This window comes from Sitophilus oryzae, unplaced genomic scaffold, assembly GCF_002938485.1.
Source record: "Sitophilus oryzae breed Bouriz unplaced genomic scaffold, Soryzae_2.0 scaffold_1440_pilon_pilon, whole genome shotgun sequence".
Classification (NCBI taxonomy): Eukaryota; Metazoa; Arthropoda; class Insecta; order Coleoptera; family Curculionidae; genus Sitophilus; species Sitophilus oryzae.
Window position 1 is genome coordinate 6,874,207 of NW_022146105.1, and position 27,556 is coordinate 6,901,762.

A 27,556-nucleotide genomic window follows, 5' to 3' on the forward strand; every position below is an offset into this window, starting at 1 on the left:
AGCATATGCAGGTTAACTGAAAGCATTTTTTAAAAGTATATAGAATTTTACAGGGTGTCCCCAAAAAAAGTTACACATCAAAGTTTTGTTTTTTCTAATGGAACACCCAATATATTAATTAATTTTCAGATTCTAGGAAGAAAATAAAGGTGTGTTTTATTAGAGAAGCATATACCTAAAATGTAAGGATTGTGACATATTTCACATTTTGTGAAAATGAAGAGTAAATTTTAAATTTTGATAACAACTACCTAAATTTTAGTTGACCTTGTATAGCCTGATATTTACTTACAGTAACCATTGTATGTTATACCAAACTGAAATAGGACCCGAGAAGTTATACAGGGTGAGACAAAATTAATATGGAACATTAGTTACTTTTAAAGGCAAGTTACTCCTTTATTTTAAATGGAACACCCAGTATATTTTCCAGGTGTTCAATGGGGAATTTATATATCTTCAAAATATTAGTAAGGTTGCCTACCCCTCAGACAAAGATTTTCCTAGATATTGTAATTTTTATGATTTTGCGCCAGTAGATCTTTATTATTTGAAAAAATCTAGGTCGCTGTGCGATATACCTTTTGTTAATTTAATAAAAGTTAAAGATTGTATAGCAAAATACTCAACGGTAATAAAAAGATACACGTTTAAAACATATCTTAATTATTACAGAATTAAAACTAGATATAAACTTATAATTATGTGACAAAAATTAGCTAGATGAAATCAAATGCTCAAAATGCTTCCTTTCCTGCTAACTGCATAAAATGATTGTCTTTTCAAAAGGATCTTTTCCTTTTAAAAGGCCTATGTGGAGTTCTATCTCGAAAAGCGGCTACAATAATTTCTCTCATGTTGTCGGCAATAGTTGGTCGAGTTTTGTAAACACATAACATATCCCCACAAAAAAAACCCAGACTATTTTGGAGCATTTAAGTATTTTATTAATTGGTGAATGCACACTGCATTCACCATCTAATAGAATCATATCAATTCTCTCTGATGTAGGATAAGCTTGCATTTTCGGCAAATTTCTGAGAATTTTTTTGTTTTCACTGACACAAATTGATAACTAGTTGTTAAAATTGGACTAATTAGACAGCTATTTTGAAGTAACGTCAGACATATCACAGCCAACTAGATTTTATCAAATAATAAAGATCTATAGTAAACGCCATGAATGTTTGGGAGTGATTTATCGGTCGCTACCATGTGAACTAATCTGTTCAAGGTCACATAAAACTTAATTCCAGTGCCGTGGTGTTTCAAGTCATATAATAATCAATATATAATCTGTTGTAATTTGTTGTTTTAACTGTCGAAGTCTTGTCAAAACATATATTTGGCTATAAATATAAACTGGAATGCCCCATTGGTCGCACTGCAAGCACACCAATGGACTGACTGCACAAAAACGAATCAATCAAAGAAACGCGATATAGTATCGTCTTTGTCAATCACGCTAACATTTTAGAATAAGTAGGAGGAGCGCAGGCAGATGATTAGACCGGGCCTTTAAAAACCTACGTCTGCGGTAAAAATTTACGTTTTTAATGTAAAAATGATAGCGCGCGTGTCGATTCTAACTTCATCAAGCGATGAATCACTCCCAAACATTCGTGGCGTTTACTATACTCAGATCAAATCATGTAAATGAAAATATCTAGGAACTTTGTTTGAGGTAGGCAACCTTAGTAGTACTTTAAAGAGGCATGAATTCTCCATTGAATATCGGAATAATATACTGCGTGTTCCATTTAAAATCAAAGAGTAACATGCTTTTAAAGATGACCAATGTTCAATATTAATTTTGTCTCACCCTGTATAACTTTTTGGATCAAGATTTAATTTGATTTAAAGTACAATAGTTAATTAACCTACATATTAGGCTATACCATGTAAATTCCAATTTAGGTAGCTTTTATTGAAATTTAAAAATTGTTCTTTATTTCTAGAAAATGTTAAATATGTCAAAAACCTTACATTTTAGTCATATACATCTCTTATAAAACTCACCTTTATTTTTCTTCCAGAATCCGAAAATCAATTAATATATAGGGTGTTCCATTACAAAAAGCACAACTTTGATATGTAACTTTTTTGGGGGACACCCTGTAAAACTCTCTATATTTTTGAAAAGTGCTCTGAATTAACCTACATATGCTTACAAAATTTCATTTTAATACAAACTGTCGTTCTCCTTGGAGCCTCCGCGGCGTATGAGAAGCGCTACCCTGTACAGTTGTTCATTTGACTTTATACAGGGTCGCTGATATGTATGGGAACGGTCGATTATTAGGTAAAATATACAAGGTATCGCAAAAAGTTAAATACAAAAGTTATATGGTTTTTAAATGTTTAGTATCTAGTAGTATATTTAAATATACAGGGTCGGTCATAAAGTTGTGGCACATCAAAATTTATTTTTTTAAACGCAACTCCCTGTATATTATTGCATATTTCAATTCTTCCTTCAATTTTAAGCAATAATCGTAATACAGATAATGTACCCTACCAAACCAAACCAAATTCAACGATTTCCGAATTATGAAGTTTTGATTATAAAATGTTGAATAAAAATTGTGTAATTTCTAGCCTTGATATGATCTCATTTTATACATCTATAATTTCTAATTTGAAAACTAATGTCAAATATTATTATAACAGTTTCCGCAGAATGGCATCGTCAAATGAAATCGAACACATCGAAATTAATTAAATCGAATTGTTTCAGTGACATTTTCAAAAGTCAAAACACGGAAACGGTTGGCTTGAGGTACAATGTGTGTATCTCGATGTGTATTTAAAATTGAAGGAAGAATTTAAATATGCAGTAAAATATACAGGGGGTTCCATTTAAAAAGATTAAACTTTGATGTACCACGACTTTATGACCGGACCTGTATACTTAAATTTATTACTCGCTAATAGAAATTTAAAAACCCTATAACTTTTATATTTAACAATTTGCGGTACCTCGTAGATTTTACCTAATAATCGACTGTTCCCATACATATCAGCGACCCTGTATATAAAATTCAAGATTCAAAAAAAGTCGACAATTATTGGTAAGGTTCTAATCACGTGACATACGGATCGTAAGATGACTTTGAAGATTCGAGGTCTAGGTTACTTTAACCGTGAAGTTACTTTAACAGTTACAAAATGGGGATAATTACGAATTATTGAAGCAAAAGATCATTATGCAGAATATAAATAACATCTTTTTGACCCATATTACTTTTATATTTATTATTTTTAATATTTATATATTTAGTAATAATAATATTTATTAAATTATTGATTTTTTTTTATTAAATATTATTGTTTTGAATTTTTATTATTTATTATTTTTTATATTTTTATACAGGGTAAGTTTCCTACGATGTTCTCTATGTGTATCTCGGAAACTACTGAAGATAGAGAGTTGATTAAATGGGAAAGAATTGCAGTTTTGTTTGATTATAAATATGCGCTTTTCGGATTTTTGAAAAAGTTTATGGCTTACTAGATATTTAAAAAAAACAAATTTTGGCTATTTTAAAACTTGTCCCTAATTCCTGTATAATCTATTTTAGACAAAAAGTTTTCAGATAAAAGTTGTAGATAATCACATAGGTATCTAACTTTGAATAAGAAGACTAAGGAAGGAGCATAATGCTATCCATGTATTCATGCATGGTGGACGGAAAAGCCACCATAAAAGCTCTCTAGGGTGGGGATCCTTGACAGTTCTGTCTGACGATTCATTTGACACATTTGAATTTGATTTGAAATTTTGTGGATTTGTCAGTCTTTACGGAGCTTATTTTATGTTATTTATTATTTATTCTACTACTGATAGTTGTATAAAGGTAGTAAATCTAGATGGAAATTGTAGCAGAACTTAAATTAACAGTGACACTATCGCGATTTATCGAAAAAGACTCTAAAATAGTTGGTTGTGTAGCGTGCGGTAGATCTCGGCAAGTGGAGTGAAATAATGGAACAACTTTTTTAAAGTAGTGACTATATAATAATATACATACGTGTAGTAAACCGATCATTTATGAAATTCATAAATTATCTAAATTATATATTTTTCTTGCATTTAGCTTTTATTTATTACTTGTCCAAGATTAGATGTCAAAATTTAGATACGTTAATTTGACTTACCTGCTTCAGTAGACGTGGATGTTTCTGTTAATAAATACTTATTATAACTTATCTATTTTATTGAATTATATATTTTATAACAATTTTAATAACTACCAACATTTATTCACAATAAAATAAAACTAACAAATATTGAGTCTAGCCCACGTCTACCCTACATCATAGTTTTACATTTTTTAAATAAAATTAGAACGACACTGATAAACCGGAATTTAAGTCGGCCATATTTGAGGCCCATCGCGGTGTACCTAAGATTTTTGATATGCTCCTTCCTTAGTCTTCTTATTCAAAGGTATCTAATGAGTTTGTGTTTTCTCAGGTTTTTGTAAAGCCTGTCATTTTTGACATATGACACAAACATATATTTTTTTAATTGAAACCATAGTCAGCCATGACTTCATAAAAATTGCAATTTTTTAAGTTTTCAGCGATATAAAGTATAATATGTTTATTTCGAAAAATTACTGAGTTATAGCCAATTCTTATATTTTTTGACTAATTTCACTTAGTTGGTATGGTATTCTTATTCTGTTATGATTTATAACTTATATAACGACAGAATATATTATTAAACGGTTATTTACAATTTACATTACGCAAACTAAAACTTAAAAAAAATAATATCACTACCTTAGATTATATTACTCTGAGAGCACTAGGTACACTTTAATTTATTTTATAAAATGTTCTCCCGTATCTCTCTCTTCGAGTGTCTCTCTTAATTCATCGAAAAGGGCCATGCAATTGGTCCACCTCTTCCGATCTCTGAGTTTGCATAATTATGATATTATAAATAATTTTTAACATTTCTTTCATTATCAGAGGTGTCATAATGAAAGTCATGTTGGAATCACTCTATTGATGCGCGACTATCTAAATTTAATTGTTCTAACATGTTTTGAAAACCGTTCTCTAAAAGACGTAAGTAATGTTCACTAGTCAACGTATCCTCGAAAATGTATGGCCAAGAAAAGTTGAACCAATAATCCTACACGGTTTTCTTGATTTAAAAAAATTATATTTACAATTTTTGTTCATTTTAATTTACAGTTTGGATGTGACAGTTTTGCATTTCTGAAGGCAACGACGATTGAACTTGTATCCATGGCTAACTAAGTGAAATTGTTTTAAAATGATAAAAATTGGCTATAACTAATTTTTCGAAAAGAAACATAGCTTATATCGCGAAAAAGCTTAAAAATGGCGCTTTTTTATGATGTCATGGCCAACTATGGTTTCCATTAAAGAAAACATATGTTTGTGTCATATGTCAAAAATTACAGACTTCAGAAAAAAAACGAAGGACGCAATCTCATTAAGGATGTGATTATCTACAACTTTTATCTGAAAACTTTTGTTTAAAATAGATTATAATGGAATTAGGGACAATTTTTGAAATAAGCAAATTTTGTTTTTTTCGAAATATCTAGTAAGCCATGAACTTTTTCTAAAATCTGAAAGGCGCATATTAATGGCCTCACAAAACTGCAATTCTTTCCCCATTTAACCGACTCTCTATCTCCAGTAGTTTCTGAGATACCCGTAGAGAACATCGTAGAAAACTAACCATGTATAAAAAAATGCTAGATCTAGGAGGCAGACTGTTAAATTGGCAACTGTGGATTTTGTGTATGATACATGTGCCGTCTGCGGTCGCACTAGAATACTGTTAACTTGTAACAAGTATACTGGAAAACGTGTCTTTAAAAAACTAGAAAGAAGTATATACCCCCCACCCCAATTTTTTCTCTACTTACACATCTCTACTTACTTTTCTAGAACTCCAGCAAAATCAGGTACTTCCAAGAACTCTTTTGCCCGTTTTTTAGTTGCTTCGTCAATAATTCCAAAGCATATTAGCAAGGGAACTTGCTTAAAATCTAAGTAGGTTTGAGATCTTGCTATTTGTCCAGATTTAGATGCTAAAGCGTATCCTCGGTAGTAGTGAGCTTTTACATTTTTGCTGTAAATGCCAGAGAAATAATATATTAAAATTAAAATAAACATGTAGAAAATTCAAGTTTCATTCATGAATCAGTTCACACTTGATAACGGTCAGTGATACTACTGACTGAAACGTATAAGCAAAATAAATAAAGACAATGGAAGTCCGAAATTCTTTTAGTTTTAATACTTCTAAATATTGGTTTATTAATTTCTTGTCATTTATCAATAAGAATAAGCAAACTATAAGTGAAACGAATGAATAAAGAATTACCTAAAAACGTCTTGTAGCAACCTAATATGCTCCACATCAAGTTTATTTTCTATGACGCTATCTAGGAGCATGCTGACTGCATCGGGTGTCCTGCCACTGACACAAATCAGTCTAGGAATATTGTCCAGCGGTTTGCCTTGGTTTACTTTTTTCTTAGGATTATGTCTCAAAAGCACGTGGCAGTTACTACCTCCGAAACCAAAGCTGTTGATACCTAAATAAATTTATTTCGGATTTTGATGATGATCTCGGTGATCGCTTATTACAGAGCTTATCGATAGAGGAGCTGATATTATAATTTAAACTTGTTTTAGAGCTGTTTCTATTCAATTTCATATTTATTACTTCCAATTTTGTACATCAAAGTTATACAGGGTTATTCACCACTTACGACACTGAGTATTGTAGCTAAACGATTAGATTTTGAAAATTGTAAGATTTGGGTTTGTTGAAGGACTATTAGAGCTACAATTTAAAAATATTTTTACGAGATACAAAGTGTCCAAAATAAATGAAAAAATATTATAGTTGAATTTGTTTAAATGGCACACCTTGTATGATATTTTATTTTTATATTATACGATTGAAATAAAAGTAAATTTGATTAAGGTTTATCATACTTAAACCTTACCATTGTTGAAATATATTTAATTTTGTGAAATTGTAGTAAAAATTTTAAAGTTTCTTTTCTCCAAGTGTATGAAAGTTTTTAATGCTAAATATTTACTGAAGTTTATTTATTGATCAGATATTGTGTTGCAATAATAAAAATAATACTACCTTATACAGAGTGTTTAAACATTTATATTAAGTAATTACTAGCTTTAAACGGCAATAACTTGTTTAATTTAAACGGAACAGCCTGTATATTTTATGAGAATCAGATGCACAATTTAATTGTCTATCAAATTGTGTTATAACATTGTTTACATATCTCTTCAAGTTTTTGTAGAAAATGTAATTTATTAATATACCTATGGAATATTGACATTATATATTTTTTTAAAGCAACATATATACAAAATCTACAGCTGCTAAAAACGATAATATTGCAAGCCCATTTGTTTACAAATAAAGAACTACTTAAATCTTTGTAAAAGAGTATACCAAATAAATATACCACCATTATTTCCACCCAAAAATTTGTTAACTACATACTTAATTGTTTTAATTAATAAATTATTCTAAATAAATGCGGATTTGAATCAGAAATCAATATAATAATAAGTTATGAAAATGAACGTCTCTGTTATTATAAATAAGCATTCGTCAAAAATGAAATAAAACTTATAATGTGTTACACTTTTTACCACATTGTCTAATATACATACAAAGTTCAGTTTTTTTAGAATTTGGAGCAATTATTATCAATCGACGCAAACAATCAATTAATGTAGTTTGAATACTCTTTAACAAATATTTAAACAGGTTTTTTTAATGAAATAAGCGCATTATATCGATTATATTAGTATCTGGTACTCTTTGAAAATTTGTTCCATCTTTAAAAATAATCTAAAATATTCTATGGGTATATTGTTAAATGAGTTCTAAATTATAAGAAAATGGTAAGAAAAAAGAGATAGGTAAAACATGGCATAATATAATTTGATAGACAATTAAATTTTGCATCTGATTCTCGTAAAATATACAGCGTGTTTGGTTTGGTTTGGTTTTTTGTTTAATTTAAATTAAAGAAGTTATTGCCGTTTAAAACTGGTAATTATTTAAAATAATTTTTAGACACTCTATATAAGGTTGTATTATTTTTAATATTGCAACACAAAATTTAGTAAATGGAAAAACTTCAGTACAATAGTTGGTTTTAAAAACTTAAATACGCCTAGGAAAATTTAGCATTAAAATTGTTACTGTATTTTGACAAAAACGAAAATATTTCAAAAACGGTAGTATTAAAATACGATAAACCTTTATCAAATTTACCTTTATAGTGCTAGCGGTACACAAAAAAAACTGTACTTAATGATACAAGCAAGCCAATTTGCAGAGATGGTCTATGGACTTAATAAAACGATTTGGCCCGTAGTTCCTAAATTTTCATCCCTTAGGATTCCGGTTGGAGGGTTGAGGGGTAAAAGTAAGAGGGTAAAATGCTGATACGCGCAAATAATGCTAAAAAGGAGCGTTTAGACGTAATAATACTTTCTCATGAACGAAATGCTAATGTTAGAATACACAAACATCCCTTGGAAGACGATCCAAGCCGCCATTTTTCAAAATGGCGACTGACAAAGTAACATTTTTGATAATTTCAAACATTGATGTGCTGGGTATCACTTCATAGATTTTGAGGTCGCTGAATACATTCGTAACCATAAAAATACGATTAAATACATCCCCAGTTATCTAGCCGTTAGTATGTGAAATATGGGTAAGAAAAAATCGGTGAGTATAAGTTAGAAGGCAATGGAATTTTATTGTAGGTACATATACCGTATGATCGAAAAAAATGGCGTCCAGTTGGCTGGGAAATGAACATCGATGACATTTCCCATATAAATTTACATATAAAATGACAGCGATCTTCGTTCCATAGCCATCGCTGACGCCGTTTTTTCTCGATCATACGGTATATGCACTATTTAAAAAAAGGTAAATCTAAACTTCGTCTAAATCTCGGTCATTACCTAATTCAGACTCTGGGGCGCTGTACCTAGAAATAAAAAAAAAACAGATAACATATATATTTTTAAGAATATTGATAATGTTCACACATCTCTGATTAGAGCATTGTCCTTTGCACTTCTTGCATGCCAAGGTGCAGGATAGTTGATACCGACGGCAAGAACATCGTTGGCTTTCACAGCCTTTGGTGCAGCCACAGTTGTCTAGAGCCCTACATTCACTCCAAACCTGTGGAAGAAGAGTCCAAAATGATTTTAACCGGTCGTTTTCTCTGACCCAACCCCACATTGTTGAAGAAGGAGAACTATCCGGCCTGTCCTAAATAAATCTGCCCCAGATAATAGACCTGCCTGGTACGCAGATTAATGTGTTGAAGCAGTGCACCGCTTGTTGGAGGAATTGCGTTTATGTGTTTGCTTTCAGTTGCGCATAAATATTTCCTTGCTTGATTAACACTTCTGCAGTTGTTTTCATCCCGTACACCAGACAAGGCAACTGTGTATTCTTCCAACGCGACCACAAGGTCTTTAAGTAGTTCTTCCTCCAATGGCAAGTCAAGCCTTTTAAACACATTTGTGGCCGAATCTTTTTGCCAAGCAGCCCATGCTGAACGCTTGCTTTTGGTTGCAAAGTAAGAAACCGTGTCGCAGCCAGTGTAATGCCGGTTCCACATTCTCGCTGTTGCTCGGCGAGAAAGCCCGAGAACGAGTGTGTAGATGGGACCGCTCGCTTTACCTCGCTTTGTCTTTCCCGGCATCGCAGGTGCTCCGTCGAAAGTCGGTTTTTTGGGCCCGAGTCAAAGGTGCTCGGGAGAATACCGAGGATGAGCGAGCACAATAGGGTACGTTCTCGGGTTCTCGCATTAATACGCATATTACCGCGAGATTTCGGTGGGTTCAGATGTTGTGTAGTGTTGTGATATAAACAAAATGGAGTGGAATAATGAAAAAGAATTAAATTAAAGCAGCAGCAAGTTCTGCGTCGGCCATCTTCTCGCGTTCTCGCACGGAAGATGGATTTCCCGGGATTTCACAACTGCAACTGAAACATTCGCTAATTTAGCGAGAATGTGTATGGTCGTACCCGAGCACGACACAGCGAGCGTATTCGGACGAGAATGTGGAACCGGCATAAGCGTGGAAACCTCTCAGGGCAACTGACTTTGCTTCTCCTAAACTTTCGGCAATGGAATGGACACTAATGTATCGGAAATCGTATACTGCGAATTTCATGACAAACGGTTTTGCAGCTGTCCTATTTTTTTGGTTGTTTACAACCTAACCACATTTATAACTTTTACAATATTTTCCAAAATTGCTACTAATGGCTAAAGGTCGTATTTAATCGTATTTTTATAATTACGAACGTATTCAGCGACCCCAAAAACTTATAAAATGATATCCAACACTAATCATGTTTCCAGTTATCAAAAATGTTATTTTTTCTGTCGCCATTTTGAAAAATGGCGGTTTAGCTTGACTTCCGGGGCATATTTGTGTATTTTAACCTAAGCATTAAGTTCATGAGATAGTATATTACTTTTAAATGCTCCTTTTAAGCTCTATTTACACATTTCAGTATTTTACCCCCAAAATTCACCCTCCACCCCTGAAACTCGAATCCTAAGGGACAAAAATTTAGGAACTAACTAAATCATTCTATTAAGTCCCTAGAACACCTCTGCAAAGTGGCTTGGTTGTATCATTAAGTGCAGCTTTTTCTTGAAAATTTGGTTGTACCGCTAGCACTATTATTTTAATCGTAGAAACTAAAAATGTAATAATATACAGAGTGTTCCATTTAAATATATTTAAATTTAGATATTTTTTATTTATTTGGGACAGTCTGTATCTTATATAAATATTTTTAAATTGTAGCTCTAATTCAACGAACCTAAAACTTACAATTTCTAAAAATCTAGTCGTTTAGCTACAATACTCCGTAAGTGGTGAATAACCCTGTATATTATTGTACTCAGATAACAAAAGCTTATATGTAGGAGCTTTGACGTACCTATTAATCCTCTGTCATCCTTAAATTCTGTTTTGTCTGCCACTACTTTAATCATACCATCCACTAATGATTTTATACCTTCCCTTGGAGTATTGTAATGCAAATTTGGCGGTATATAGCCTGTTTCAAATCCTATAAGAACCTATACGAGAAAAAAATATAGGTTATGAACTAGCAAAGTTTTTATTTTAAGTAATGTAGTTTAGTAACTTCTAAACTAACTAACTTGTATTTATTACAATATTTACTTAATTATAACTTAATAATAACCTGCAACTTTTGTATTGGGAGATAAAATGAACTTTAGAAATTGTATTAAGTTTTAATTAATAAATAATTTTCAAAATATTCATCCAAATTCTACAGAGAGGTACAAATATTGTATAAGATATAAAATACAGGATGAGTCTCCTTTTTACTGTGCCTTCTCAGGTCCCCTTAACATTGGCAATCATGATGGCGAGCATGTTCGGCGCTATGTATGCTTGTCTATTCCCGGATGTTCCTCATCCAGGAGATTTATTTTCTTCCTACGCCCCTGCGGCCCTGTATTTTGCCCTTTATTATAAGTTGTATGCTCCGGTAACGACATTCTCTAAGAACATAGCCGAGGTATGACAGCTTTCGGCATTTAACTTTTGTCAAAAGTTTACGAAATGTATTTGTCCTATTTAAGACTGCTTTATTTCTTTGCATTACCACCCATGGTATTCTTAGCATTCGTATATGTAACCACATTTCAAATGCTTCCAGACAGTTAATTGTGGCAGCTTTGAGTTCTGAATAATCTGCAGAGCCCAGATGTAACATTTAATCATTCTTTGTCTCAGCTTTAAGTTCAGACCATTGTTACAAAACTGTGATCTCATATTCTGGAATATTGTACAGGCTGATTCAATCCTGCATCTAATTTCCTTATCCGGATCAAGTTGCTCGGTGATGTAGTTCCAAGGTGTTTAAAATTGGATACTCTCTCAACGCTTTGTCCAATTATCTTTAGTGACGTTTTGAGGTATGGCTGGCGGCCGAAGACCATGAATTTTGTCTTAGAAACATTTATATTCAGTCTCATTTCCTGTCCCATTGCATTAACAGAATATTTGAGATTTTGGAGACCAGGAGATCATCGCACAAAATAGCTGTATCGTCAGCATAGCGAATGGTGTTAATGAGTTCACAGTTGATTTTGACCACGAATTATTTTTCATATAAAGCCTCTTTAACGAATTTCTCGAAATATACGTTGAACAACAGCGGAGACAGGACACATCCTTGTCAAATCGAAAGCGATTTGACGTTTATATGTAATTCTTCCACTGACCCGAACGACTGCCTTCTGTCGCCAGTACAGGTTCTTAATTATACGTATGCATTTTCCATCAACTCCTCGGAATGAGTCTTAAATAACTGCAAATATTTTTAGGACTGGTAGATCTCGATAAAAGAAGTTTTTCAAATAAGTCAAAAATAACCGAGTTATTCTACTTGATGATTTTTAATGGAATTATTTTTTGCTTAAATTTTGAAAACCACTGGTTCTTTTCTTGGTTTTCTCTCCTGTAAATTAATCCACTATCCCTGTAGCCATATTCTCAAGAAATTATGTTTTTATCTAATATTAAGAAAATAAAACTTTTTAAAAAAGTTTGCGAAATTAAAAAAAAATCGCCAGAAAAACCTCATAGCCGTGTTTCTGTGAGTGAAATATACTACTACTAAAAATATTTGGACTTATTTAAGTCTCACCCTGTATATAAAAATAAATATAAATTGTACCTTTGTAACAGAGCATAGTCCCGAAGATGGTTCTGTATGACCAATATTAGACTTAACAGATCCAATAAGAAGAGGTGTTTTTCTTCCAGGCAAAAACACTTCCTCGATGGCTTGTAATTCTTCTGGATCACCCACTTTTGTTCCTGTTCCATGTGCTTCCAGGAAACTTAGTTCGTAAGGTTTTACTGATTGGCATTCTTCATAAAATTCTTTTAGTAGTCTCACTTGCATACTCCTGGATGGAAAAGTGATTCCAGAATCCTTAAAACCATCGCAGTTTGTCTTGACGTGGAGTATTGTAGCGTAGATTCGTTTGGCTCCTTTGGACTTTTGAAGAAAGATGGCGCTAATAGTTTCGGACCTGGCATATCCGTTTCCAGAATTATCGAAAGCCTTGCAGGCTCCATCCAAACCAAGAACACCTAATCTAAAATTGAAATTCTTATAATTATCGATGAAGTAAAAAAAATATAGTCTTACATGTTTAAATTTTTATTATAGTTATATATTAGTATCCTTATATTTTATGTATTTTATTTATATTACATCTGCCATTATAATATATTAATCTAGAACAGTATAGGCAAGATGTCCCAATGTTCCGGGGACATAGAACTACTAAGTATTTTTGGAATCATAATAAGTTCATTGGACACAATTTATCTCTATACAAAAATGCTTCGTTTCTCCGTTAGAGAGAGAGCATCTAACTTTAAAAAAAAAACACATTTTTTAAGATATTTTCAAAACTGTTATTTCGATTTGAATGAGATTGTTGCTGGTGTCTATGTTTTGCTAAGATCATTAAAATTGGACTTTCACAAAAATTAAGAAAAAGAACAAACGGAAAGGTGAAAACTACCCCCACCCTTGCATAAATTTTAGTAGAAATATATTCCAAAGAGAAACAAAACACCACCGACGACCGATTTTTTCGTATAAAAAAAAACACAAACGAGAGAAATGCCATAAAACAAACAAAAACGGGACACCCTGTATACATGTGATGCGCAGTACTGAACGTAGCCTACCGGAACCAGACCATCCTAAACCTATCTAATAATTAATTACCACAATAATCTTTCAAATCAAATGAAAGTATTATACAGTACGGCGCATATATCTACAAACGCCATCCTTCTGGTGGTTCAAAAAAAAATATTTAATCATCAGAATATAAAAGAAAATAAAATAAAAAGTCATACACCAAGCCGGTCTCGAACTCAGACTCCTAGCATCATAGGCGGAACCTATTCGCGACGCCCTATGGAAATTTGCAGGATTTATATATATTCAATACTAAAATTTAAGAGACTAAATAAAAAAATATAGGATTTTCTTCCGATGCGCAGTAGTGAATGGAATGTCTATTGGCAGCCAGGTGTTGCGTTCATGTTAGTACTGAACGGTTAACTCTATAATTTATTTTTGTACCTGGCAAACTGTAAAGAAACAGATGGACTCAAGCACAGATTTGTTCCTCCTACAATAGCGTTGTCGCACTCTCCCGTTCTTATAGCTCTATAAGCATGGTCTAAAGCATATAACGAACTACTGCATGCTGTGTCGCAGGTCATAGATGGTCCATTCAATTTCAGGTAATAACTGACACGATTTGGAATCATAGATCGATCACACCTAAAATTAAAATTTATGAAGCCTATTACTACTAAGTAAAAATGTATAAAAATATTTGATGTGTACTAGCCATAAGTAAAAATGTATAAAAATATTTGATGTGTACTAGGGTGCACCAAAAAAAATATTTTTTTTATTTTAGTAACCGTGAAAATATCATTCACGATGATGCAAAAAAAAAATGGTAAAGTTTGAGCTTTTAATATTAGTATTAAGAGGTCATAGTGATTTTCTATTTTCTATTTAAATAAAACGTGATTTATTTTATTGCTTTCCGGCAATCAGCGCTGATTTGTTAGAACGCAATTTATATTAAGTGACATTGAAAATAGAACACCCACTAGAAATTGTTTAATTTTAATAATCTTTTGTACATGAATGTAGGTTGACAAAAGGCGTAAATGATCAAAATTTGGAGTGAGAATATTGGATCGTTACCTTGTCCTTGTTAATAAAAGTGTTGGACCACCTCGATGTTCTATACATTCGTTGAGCCGTCTGGGCATGGAACTAATCAGATGATTTATGTCTTCTTGCGGTATTTCATCCCATGCTAACTGTATATCATGCCGAAGAGCTTCTAGTGTCTGAGGAGGATGCGGTAAGTTTGTCAGTCTCCTACCCATGATATCCCATACATGTTCAATTGGTGGGAGATCTGGAGATCTTGGTGACCAGGGTAGGAGATTAACTTGGGCATTATGTAAGTGGTTTGCAGTTAATCTAGCAACATGGGGACGGGCATTATCTTGTTGAAATGTAGGATCGTGGAGCGTTCGTAAGTATGGTAAGAGATGAGCTTCCACAATTTCCTCAATATAGCATTGGGCTCTCATATTACCTCGAACAAATACTAGAGGTGACCTGCTACCATATGCGATTGCTCCCCAAACCATAACTCCTACAACTTGGTTTACGTGCCTCTCCATGAAAAACTGTGGATTCCGCCATTCTCCACGGTATCTTCTCACTCGCGCCCGACCGTCCTGCATTCCCAAACAGAATCACGACTCATCACTAAAAACTATAGCATTCCAATCCGCGCCCCATTCTTGTCGGGCTCTGCACCACTCTAGACGTTGTCGTCGATGTTCAGGGGTCAATGGTAAAACCCAATGAGGGTGAAAAGAAAACAGCCCAAAAGACCGTATTTGTCGGTAAACAGTTCGCATCGTGATGAGTCTTCCGTGTTCCGTAAACCATTGGTTAGCAATTGCTCGGGAAGTGGCCGAACCGTCTCTGACAGCTATTTGCCTTAAACGGCGATCTTGACCCTCAGTGGTTAATCTTAGACGCCCTGTACCTCTGGCACGATGTTCACGGTGTTGTTGAAAGTTAGCTCTACAACAATTGGCAACAGTGCAAACACTTCTAGCAATCTCTCGAAATGATAATCCTGCCTCCCGCAAACCTATAATCCGACCCCTACCAAAATCATTGAGTTGTCTAAAATTGGCACGTCTACGATTTCTAGGCATTATAATAAACTCAGAAAATTACCTGAAACTGCTCTGTAGCAGAATAAGTAACAAACTGTGCGAAAGCTGGGTCTATATTGGATGACTGGAATTTTAACAAAAACGTGTATAGCACAAAAACTAGTGTACTGACGGCGTTCAAATTATAATCATTTCTTATCCATACAACAATAAACATGCTTACAAACATTCATTAAAATTAAATAATATTTAGTAGGTGTTCTATTTTCAATGTCACTTAGTATATTTTCAAAAAAATCCCCCATGGGAAATAGAAAATCACGATGAGACACCTGTTAATATTAATATTAAGATCTTTTTTTTTAGTTGGGGGATGACACCCCCGCTTAGAAGTTTGAAGATTTTGCAATCATTTTTGGGGCAAAAGTTGTCCCCCTCACAAATAAAATTGACGTGTTTTTGCCTTGCGGAACGTTTTCGATGGGCCACCCTGTATAATAGTTAAGGTTGATTCTCACTGTACCTTCCATATCAGCGCCCTTCCGTTTCCCTTCCGTTTACATAAAATATTATATCATGTAAATGAATACAGGACAATGCACACTATTCGTTCCGTTTCCTTTTCGTTCCATATCCTTTCCTTACATATATTTTTTTGGCGAACGGACTGAAGCGTATCGGAACGTTGTCAAGTTCTTACATTTGTACAAGCTCTGTCAAAATTTTGCTGATATTTATTTATTATTTCACCTCTTAATTAAATCTATTACCTTCTTCAAAAGATACAAATTTTTAAAACAAAACTTTCATAATGGTATAAATTATACAATGAAAAGTATGGAACTGATACGGAACGGAAGCTTACCTATAGCGTCAATACAATAAAAAAATACGGAACGGATATGGAATGGATATGGAATGGAAACGAAAGGTATAGTGAGAATCAACCTTTAAATGGATACAATATCATATGCAGTATATTTTTGCGATTTGTATGTAAATTTCCAATTTTATTTCAAACTTACTAGTAACTATCTGTATAGTAAATAATATTCAATATTTACCCAGTTAGAGCAAAGCTACGAGGATTCAACCTATCGTAAAACCAAGTTTTTTCACTCTCGCTGAAGCATGTTCCTACAAACACTCCTGTGTTTGTTCCTTGTAAATCAACAGGATTGATTCCAGCATCGAATATAGCTTCTATGGCCACTTCTAAGAATAATCTACAAAGCGGGTCCATTTCATTTGCTTGACGATAGTGCAGACCTAAGGAGCAAACCTAGTTTTAGTTTATTTACTACTATTTTAATAAACGTACAATAATAAGCATTTATAATTTTAAAGTATAATGTGTGACATAGAAATTGCAACACTGTAAATATATTTTATTAATATTTCGGGAAGTAGTTGGGATAAATATGAATAATAATATTTATCAGAGTGTAATTATATTAAATAATAAATTATGACAATATAAGTAACACTTTTCAATCATAAAGTCTGTTACATACCAAAGAAACTTGGGTCGTGTTTTTCGATGTCGAATAGTTTTCCAGTACGCTGTGGTATTTCCGGATGCCCTGGGTTCCATCTTCGATTGTCGTCAGAGACCATATCAACCTTGTTAAAAAGATTATCACGGAAGTGGTGTACATTTCTTGAATCTGGATATCTTCCAGATAATCCTGAATAAAATGTTAATAAGTTTTAGCAGGTAAAACAATTTACTATTAAATTAAATGAAAATAATAGGCGAATAGAGATATTCTCCATGTCGCTGATACTAGAGATAGGTAGATCTGGTATTTTAAAAGAGACGGTTCGGTTTTTTTTAAGAGGTATAGGAAATCTGCTGTCAGACTCTCCGCACCTGTTAGCCTAGCGGCGGAGGTTGTGTTGGGTTTGCTTGTAGCGACCGACTAAAACCCTTTCCCCTGTTGTCTCTCTAAAGTGTGGTTCGAACTGCCCTAAGCATTACTTCAACCTCACAAAGTGTCCGCAATTGTCTATATCTATACTTTCCCCTCCTCTAAATGTTCCTTCATTATATTCGTCATTAGTCTGATTAGTATGACACTCTTTTCCACACGTTAACTAGTATTCCACCAGCATCATTTTCGAGGGCTTTGGTAAAGATTTCCTCTGAGTAGACGTTGAAAAGGAGTGGCGAAAGAACACATCCCTGTCTAACTCCTCGTTTGATATCCACTGCTCTCGTCAGTTCAGATTGGACGCGAACAGACGCACTTTGATTAAGGTACAGTTTTACTATTATTTGTATATCTCTTGTATCGAGACTTTTTCGTTCTAACGCTTCTATTAGTTGCTTGTGTCTTACTTTATCGAATGCTTTATTATAGTCAATAAAGCAGGCATATACGTTTTGATTAACATCAAACCATCGCTGCATTAAGACATTGTAGGCAAATAAAGTCTCGCTAGTACCGAAATCATTTCTAAAACCAAACTGAGTATCTGCTATATCTTCTTCTAATTTACTGTAAATCCTGCGGTGGATGACTTTGAGAAAGATCTTAAGTGTGTGACTCATAAGGCTGATCGTGCGGTTTTCTTCACATTTTTTGGCATTATGCTTCTTTGGAATTGTGACAAACGTCGACTGGAGCCATTCCTTTGGTATCATCCCTGTTTCGTAGATCTTATTAAATAGAGAATTGATAGCACCTAAGTGTTGTTCTTCAATCAACTTGACCGCATCTGCAGGTAGATTGTCAGGGCCAGGCGCTTTCCCATCTTTGGCTACTTTTATTGCCGTTTGCACTTCTTCCTTTAAAATAGATGGCCCCATTTCATTGTTAATGCTGGTAGTGGTTTCTTCTCTTTGGTCGTTGAAAAGGGTTTCGATGTATTGTTCCCATAGAGTCAATTGATCTTTAATATCCAACACAATGTCTCCATCATCATTAGTAAGAATGTACGATTTTTGCTTCCGAACAGTTCCAGTAAACTCTTTTATTTTTTTATGCATACTGTGTGAGTCGTGAAGTCTTTGCAGATTTTCTATTTCAGTGCATTCCTCTTTTATCCACTCCTCCCTAGCTTGACGACATTTATATTTGATGACTTTCTGTATTCTTTTATGTTCCTGTCTATCTGTAATTTTCAGGTTCCTTCTTTCTCCCATAAGCATCAAAATTTCATCAGTCATCCAATCATTTCGCATTGTTCTTTTCTCAGGTTTCAGATATTTCTTGCAGGGTTCTATAATAGCCGATTTTAAACTTTGCTACATGTCTTCAGGTTGGCTCTGTGTTGCCGAACAACAATTTATCAATTTACTTAGGTTTTCATTTATACCTTGGTACACCTTCACTTTCGCGTTATTACTTCTTAGTAGGCTGGTATCAATAGATCTTTGGTTCGACAAAACTTTCAGCTTCTTGAGCTTCACCATAATCTCAGTCATCAGAAGGTTATGGTCCGAGCCTACATCTGCTCCTGGGTAAGTTTTGACCCTTTTCACTGCATTCCTGTATCTCTGATTGAGGATAATATAATCAATTTGGTTTCGGACTATGCGGTTCTGACTGTCTCGTGGCGATTTCCATGTGTATAGGCGACGTTTTGGTAGTTTGAAGATCGTATTAGTTATTATCATGGAGTTTTCTTGGCAATATTGTAGAAGGCGATCTCCTCGCTCATTACGTTCGCCCAGTCCATACCGCCCAATCCATTTTTCACAGGAACCTTGTCCAATCTTTGCATTCATGTTGCCCAGGAGCAAAGTGACGTCTTTGTTTTTAGTTAATTTCATGACGTTATCAATCTCTTTGTAGAACGATTCCACCTCCTCGTCGTCACTATCCGCTGTTGGAGCTTAGACCTGAATCAGAGTGTACCACAGTATGACTCAAGTTGTAAAAGCAAAACGCGAGGAGAAAAAGATACGAAATTCCTCACCGATCTCTAAAGACTCTCATCAAGAATGCACTCTACTCACTGCCTCCTGAGTAATAAATAATTTTGTCTTGAAGTCTACTCTGCCCGCAGTTTATCCAGCGAGCTTCACTGATTCCCATTATTTTGATGTTCAATCGATTCATTTCCAGAATTACATTGTGTGTTTTCCCTCGAGTGAACATGCTCTGGACATTCCATGTTCCTATCTTTATTGGTTTTCGTAGTAGGGTATTTTTCGTATCGGTTGCATTACTCATATCAGTCACAACTGTCCTCCCCGGAGATCCGATCGGAGGACTTACTCCGGAATTATATTTAGTCCTGACTTCAGCCATGCTATCGTAAAGAGTAAATTAAAATAATTTTTTTATGGAATACAAATTACTTGTCTAAAACGGATATAGTATAGATAATTTTAAAGTATTACTCATGTTATGTATGTGGATATCATTATTATATTCAATTATTGTAGATTAAGAAGATTCAGAAATTACTCTTTTATATGGGCTGAAACTATATTGGCGAAATAGATTGGGTAGTGCAGATACGTAAATAGCGCTTACGCTAACTGTACCTACAGGAAGAAATCATGTAGAATATCATCACAATATACAACCTCAGGGAACCAGACCTCAAATGCTAATGCCTCAAATGCTTCGTACTACTTTAACATTAGAAAAATCTACTGCAGGCGGGGATAGAAATCTTCAACTCTGAGCAATCATGGACCATAAACCATTATTCTTAGTTTTCGTATACTTTCTACAATATTTACAGCTGCGGTAAATGCTGTCGTATACTTTTTTACCGTAAAGCAGGCATGCATTAACCTTTAATTTGCAGTTATCATTGTTCAATGCTGTGTGCACTAGTGCTCTTCAATGGAAGGCAAAAAGTCACGATGCAATGAAGATTTAAAATATAACATAAGGATCCCTTAATATTACCATTATTAATATGAAAAGTTAAATTTAGACCATAATTGGATTTTAAATTCGAAAATCCAATATAAGAAATAGTGTTACTCTTGTTATCCCTGTAATTCTTAAGAGGTTAGACTTATGCATTCAACCAATTTTGTAGAGAGCTGTTTTTCTAAGCTTTAATTTTCTGTATAAGGTATTTTTTGTAGGTGTTATATATTCCGAGATATAAGCTAAAAAGTCATAAAAGTGACATTTAACCCCTCCTCTGTTCTCGAGCTCATCGTCTATCTTCGGGGACTTTTGACACATATCAGCTCAAGTCTAGAGAAATCATTGAAAACCATTTTCAAAACTGTGGGATTTTTTCCACCTATTTCTCTAATTTGACTGGGCTATTTCTGTTTGATAGATGATTGTAGATAAAACTAATTTGCTTCAACACTCGCCAAAAATCCACTGTCTCATATCTACTCATCCCAAGCTGTTTCAATTGATTTCGACAACATAGAATCCTCACAGGCCGATGGGACTATTGGCTTCAAATAAGGGACATTAAAGAACTGGCGCTCTTGGTAATTTAACAAGCTACCCTCATTAACATTTTTTCAATCATGTAGATACTCATACATAATCCCACATCCACAGAATTAACTGGACCAGCGCAACGTTTTTGTCCTCTAACAATTATTAACTCAGATGGTACACTGTGTTCAACCGTACAAGAAAAAATACAAGTATGGGAACAACACATGAAAGAACTTTATAATGACTATAGAGAAGAACCAACAGTAAGACCAACGGTTGATCAGGGACCAGAAATTCTCAATAGTGAAGTATTGCAGGCAATTAAACAACTTAAAAACAACAAAAAGTCCAGCCCTGACAATATATATCCAGAAATACTTAAATTAATATCAGAAGAGAACGTAGATATACTGACTAGGCTTTTTAACAAGATCTATGATAGAGGAAAAGTACCTGATGACCGGCTCCACTCAACTTTTGTACCGCTTCCGAAAAAACCATCAGCTCGACATCTCAGTGACTACAGACTTATTAGTTTAATGAGTCACGCACTGAAAGTGTTACTTAAAATAATACATAACGGAATTTATAAGAAGGGTGAGCAAGAAAACGGCTATGAACAGTTTGGGTTTAAGAGTGGATTGGAAACACGAGAGGCCTTATTCTGTTTACAATTGATGGCGCAGAAAGTGTACAGACCAACAAAAATCAATGTATGTGTGTTTCGTAGATTTCGAAAAAGCATTCGATAGAGTCAAACATACGAGACTTATCGAAATGTTGTATGAGTTGGGAGTTGACAGCAAAGATGTAACACTTCTGAAAAATATATATTGGCAACAAACACCGCACATTAAAATTGAAAATGACAATTCCAATCCAGCCAATATACAGAGAGGAGTAAGACAGGGATGTGTGCTGTCTCCTTCGTTATTTAATGTTTATTCTGAGGCGATTTTTCAGGAAGCTTTCTCTTCAACAGATTGCGGTATTAAAGTCAACGGCGAAGTTATTAACAACATTAGATTTGCCGATGACACAGTTCTTATTGCCGATTCTGATACTGGTTTCCAGAGTTTAGTGGAACGATACTGGTCTCCTGTAAAAATACGGGATGAAGATCAATTCTCTTAAAACTAAAGTCATGATATTTGGAAAGAACCAAAATGTACCAATTCCTATTAAAATAGAGGGCAATACCTTAGAACAGGTCTACAAGTTCAAATATTTGGGGTCCTGGATAGTTAACACCTTGAACAACGACGTGGAAATAAAAACCAGAATAGAACAAGCGAGAAATGCATTTTTAAAAATGAAGAACGTCTTCCAGAACCCCAGATTGGACCTAGAGTTGAGAACTAGGCTCGTTAAGTGTTATGTTTGGTCAATCCTATTATACGGAGCAGAAACATGGACACTGAAAGTTCAAGAGATGAATCGCCTCGAATCGTTCGAAACATGGACATATCGAAGAATGCTTAAAATTCCATGGACAGCCCATATCACAAATACCGAAATCTACAACAGAATAGGCAGAGAGAGAGAGAGAGAATTGCTCAATATAATAAAAATAAGAAAAAGATCATACTTAGGGCATATATTGAGAAATGAAAAATACCACGTCTTACAATTGATAGTTAAGGGTAAGATTGAAGGAAAGAGAGGTCTCGGCAGGAAGAAACTATCTTGGTTGAGAAACATCATAAACTGGACTCACCTAACTTTTGAAGAACTTATAAGGAAAGCCGAGAATCGTGAAGATTTTGTAAAGAAGAAGAATCCCACATCAACCATATTTCATTGCTGACTTGATGGTTAATTAAATTTATTTCTCTTTGCAGCTCTTAAAGATTTTAAAGATTTTATTAAAAATCGTAAAAGAAACTAAACTAAACATGGGGATCCCATACGCCCCGACGCCAAAAATGCTTAAATTATTTTCACTGTGAACTTTATTCAAATTGAAGGCTTCAAAAACCTTACCTGATATAACGATTTCCTCTCCTTGCTCAGGTGCAGCTAAATTTTTCCCCGATTTTAAGCGAATACTTTCCTCAAAACAAGAATTGTTTTCATTTAATATATCCTCAGTTTGAGGAGCCATATTCAGATAATAGATAATGTTCTATTAATCACTATACACCCAATATCGGGAAATATTAAAACTATCAATAACTTTCCGTATAGGCTTAACGAAACGATCAAACATTCACTAAAATTTACAGATTTTCAATAGGAATGGTATGGAAAATAAATTTCCACTTAATATATAATTTCTAAACGGTAATTTAAATACAATACCTTTAAGTTGATACTGTATAAACATGTAAAAAGAACAAATCGCTTAAGTTCAAATAAAATAATAATAGAGGTCGAGCTAAATGCCGAGCACATTTTTTAGAATTATCTGCTTTTTAACCTGTAATGAAACGCTTACATTATGTCTTTCTTTTATTAAAAAGTTGTAATTAAAGGTTACGGCAATTTTTTTAGGAAAATACCAATTAATGCAATTGTATTGTTAGAAAAATCGTGTAAATATGACCTGTTCGGAATATAATTCATTCAAATCAAAACAATTTTATGATAATCAATTTTAATAACTAAAACATCTTTCAAGAATTTTATACAATGACATACATTTTAAAAATACATCAGGGGCGTAGATAGATTTATTACTAATTACCAGAATATACAGGTAGGTAATAATTTATTTCCTTTTACTTATTGTAAAGGGTGTCCTCTATTATTATTGAATAAGAGTGGCCATCGCTGTCGGCTTTTATATGGAATGTTTTTACCAATCAAAATTTCAAGTTTGTAACACTTCTAGAAGTACGTTAGAATTTTGATGACGGTGAATGAGTCACTGTCGAAGTTAAAGTAGTTTGAGTAGAACTATTTCATAATCCTTGAATTATTGTTGTTACATTCATATACAAATAAAATCAGACGGGATCAATTCGATTAATTCTAATTTTCTACCTTTTTTTCGACTGGAAAGTCAGTTACCGGTAGTGGTTAGACAGCTAACTTTTAATCCATAGAGATATTTAGAGATTTTCCATTTTTTTCCTCCGTTATAAGCTTAAAGCTACCTAAAATTCAAAATTTGAAGTTTGTGAACATCTAGAACAACATGTCAACCTTAGAATTTAGATGACTTGTGATGATTGAGTGAATCAATGTGGAAATTAAAGAAATTTGACAAAAGATAAACTATGAAGTATCTAGCCAGCATTTCCTCATGTTAATTAAAAATTAATATTGTTGCTTTATCCACAACGAAGTTACAGGGTGGCCAAAAGTGTCGCTAATACCTTCGAGAAAAGGATGGTACAGCTGAGCTCGACTTGGCGTGGGCACTGCCGCATGCCGTGCCCCCAGATCTCTCGTTTCTCAATTTCATATTTGTCCAGTAAAATTGTATCGCCGTATAGAGAGTAAAAAAAAATACGGGCAAGCTGATTTTTTCAGAGTTTGTCTGCGACTGTCTTCTGAGTGTAAAATTAACAAAATCGGAAATTTTCCCCTTGCGGTTTTTGACCAATAGGGGTGTTTTTTTTTAAACTGTACTACAACAAAATAATTAGACGCAAATTGTACATAAAAACATTCTCTATAAGTTCGCCTAAAATATTTTTTTATAAGTTTATTATTTCCGGACTTTTCGGCCGTTTCATGAACCCTTCGGGGTGGTTTTCAAAAAGTTTGTTTTACAGCAAACTGACCCGTATGAAAGTTGTTCATAATAAATGGACAAGCAACTTTTCCTCATGAATTTTTTTTGTAGCTTGATTATTTTTGGAGATAGCGTCCAGTTCATGAACAAATTAGGGTAGTTTTCAATGTTACTCTTTTTTTAGCAAATTCACCCTAGGAAACTCCTTCAAAATAAGAGTACATATACCTTTGCCTTATGAACTTTTTTTGTAACTTGACTATTTTTGGAGATAGCGCCCAGATCATGAACAAGTGATGGTAGCTTTAAATATCTTTTTTTAGGAAATTCACAAGTGCTATTGGAAAATGGACTATTTTTCATTCACTTGATGAATTCCATGTTTCGTTTTGACGAAATAAATACATATCATAGGGAAGTTTGGATGTAATTTTAATATGAACACCTTTAAGTTGGTAAATTTGTAGAACTAAACAAAAATTATGAAACTACCATAATTTGTTCATGAACTGGACCAAAGCCATCTATATTGTCTAAAGACAAGCCGTGAAGTTAAAAAGGCAACGTCGCATATTTCAATTTAAGTGGTCCGGCATAACTTAACCTAACTTTTGTTTTCATGTTTCATGGTGGCGATCGACAAAATATGAGAAAATAAGTTAACTAAACAAAGCGGAAAGCGGTTTGGCTTTGAAAGAAAAAAAAATACATTTCCACAGATAGCTACATATATATACATACAATTCCACAGATAGCTTTGATAAAAATAGTTTTTAAATAGATTGTTATAGGAGAAATGAATAAAAAAGAGACCACACAAGAATTACAAAAAAACATATTTTATTTTTATTATATACATATTCTAATAATAAATTATTACTGGATACAAAATACTTAAAATGACTATTATCTACCTAGTACATTACAACAATTTAGGTACGTAAGTACCTAACCTACGAGGGGTGAATCATCTTGGAATTTTGTATTTAATACCTAGGCAAAAATAAATAGTATATTTAGTGGTGTTAATGACTGTTGTAAATCGGTAATTATTGATTTTATAAAAAACGATAATTTACTATAAGTAGGTACAATATTTTAAAAGTGAAATCAACTGTAGAATACTTAAATTTTCACAATCCTGATACAAATTTATAGCTTTTTGAACATTTACGTATTCTTTGTCTACATAGTACTCACATTCTTTCGGTACCTGCCTTGAAAACCTGTATCTAGCAAGTAGATTGTCCAATTGTGACCATCGGCTCAGTTTCTTGTCCTCAGGTAGAATCCATCTCAGCTCACATACTGTTAGTTCACAGTTTCCTATAAACACTTGTACAGTAAATGTACTGTCAATAACGATACTCGACACAACATTAACACTATCTTCACTGTCTAAGTCAGCAATACACACATTCAGCAGAAAAAAATCAACTTTCCCATCTTTAACTTTAAAATTCCACAGTCCCAAACACACTTTTGACTCAAAAGTTTCAAGAAATTCAGCAAAGGTATTTATTTTGTCACTTTTCAAGAAATTTTCTGTTTCCTGTTGATATTTTCCTAAAATTCTCTTCCTTCTTGTTTCAGGGTCAGCTCAAGAAGTTGTTAGAGGTTTTGACAAGTATTTGGGTTGATTAGGAAAAATGTGCGGCACTGCACCTTCACATAATCTTGGCCTTTTGAGTGGGAATTCGCCCAAAACCCCTTCTTTATTTTTATAGGTTTCGTTTGGTTTGGTTTCGTTCAACTCTTATTATCTCGGATTTCTCAAAATGTTTCTCGCAAACTACAGTACTATTGGAGAATTTAAAATTGTCCCCATGGATTGACCGGAAAGAAAATGTGGTTTTCATTCTTTCATGTTTCAAAGCACTGGCATAATTTGAGGTACAGCCAGGAACACAGCAATGTCTATGCATCTAAAATTAATCATATTTTTATCAAATATGAATAACGAACACTTTTTATGAAGCAAGATTACAGAATACCAAATGTTTAAATTATTCAACCAACTCACCTCGAGTTTTTACGTGGTTTTTACTTGTTTACGCCTCGTAATTTGGGGAAAATCGATAAGAATCTAACCACAGAATTCGTAACCAGCGGACTAAACAACATGTTGCTGGATTGCGTACTTCACGGCTTGTCGTTAGACAATATAGATGGCTTTGACTGGACGCTATCTCCAGAAATAATGAAGTTACAAAAAAATCATGAGGAAAAGCTGCTTGTCCATTTATTATGAACAACTTTCATACGGGTCAATTTGCTGTAAAACAAACTTTTTGAAAACCACCCTAAAGGGTTCATGAAACGGCCGCTAAGGAAATTATAAACTTATAAAAAAAATTTAGTAGGCGAACTTACAGAGAATGTTCTTATGTACAATTTGCGTCTAATTATTTTGTTGTAGTACAGTTTAAAAAAAACACCCCTATTGCTCAAAAACCGCAAGGGGAAAATTTCCGATTTTGTTTATTTTATACTAAGACGACAGTTGCTGACAAACTCAGCTTGCCCGTATTTTTTTTTCAAATGACAATTTCATTGGATAATATGTAAATTTAATGGAAGGAAAACAATTTATACAGGGCGGTCCGAGTTATAT

The 27,556-nt window shown here is 33.6% G+C and overlaps 1 protein-coding gene across 1 annotated transcript in view; it reads right to left on the reverse strand.

The window, feature by feature from the left end:
- LOC115876930 (fatty acid synthase-like) overlaps positions 1 to 23,477 on the reverse strand; it is an 82,049-nt gene extending 58,572 nt beyond the window's left edge. Inside the window, exons 1-8 of the mRNA XM_030892978.1 lie at positions 23,244 to 23,477; positions 17,400 to 17,573; positions 16,950 to 17,154; positions 14,243 to 14,446; positions 12,809 to 13,235; positions 11,033 to 11,174; positions 6,377 to 6,590; positions 5,930 to 6,121 (exon numbers count right to left, since the gene is read on the reverse strand). Of these exons, the coding sequence (XP_030748838.1) occupies positions 5,930 to 6,121; positions 6,377 to 6,590; positions 11,033 to 11,174; positions 12,809 to 13,235; positions 14,243 to 14,446; positions 16,950 to 17,154; positions 17,400 to 17,573; positions 23,244 to 23,364 (1,679 nt within the window). The 5' untranslated portion in view covers positions 23,365 to 23,477. The remainder of the gene's footprint in view (positions 1 to 5,929; positions 6,122 to 6,376; positions 6,591 to 11,032; positions 11,175 to 12,808; positions 13,236 to 14,242; positions 14,447 to 16,949; positions 17,155 to 17,399; positions 17,574 to 23,243) is intronic.
- Positions 23,478 to 27,556: the final 4,079 nt, after the last annotated feature.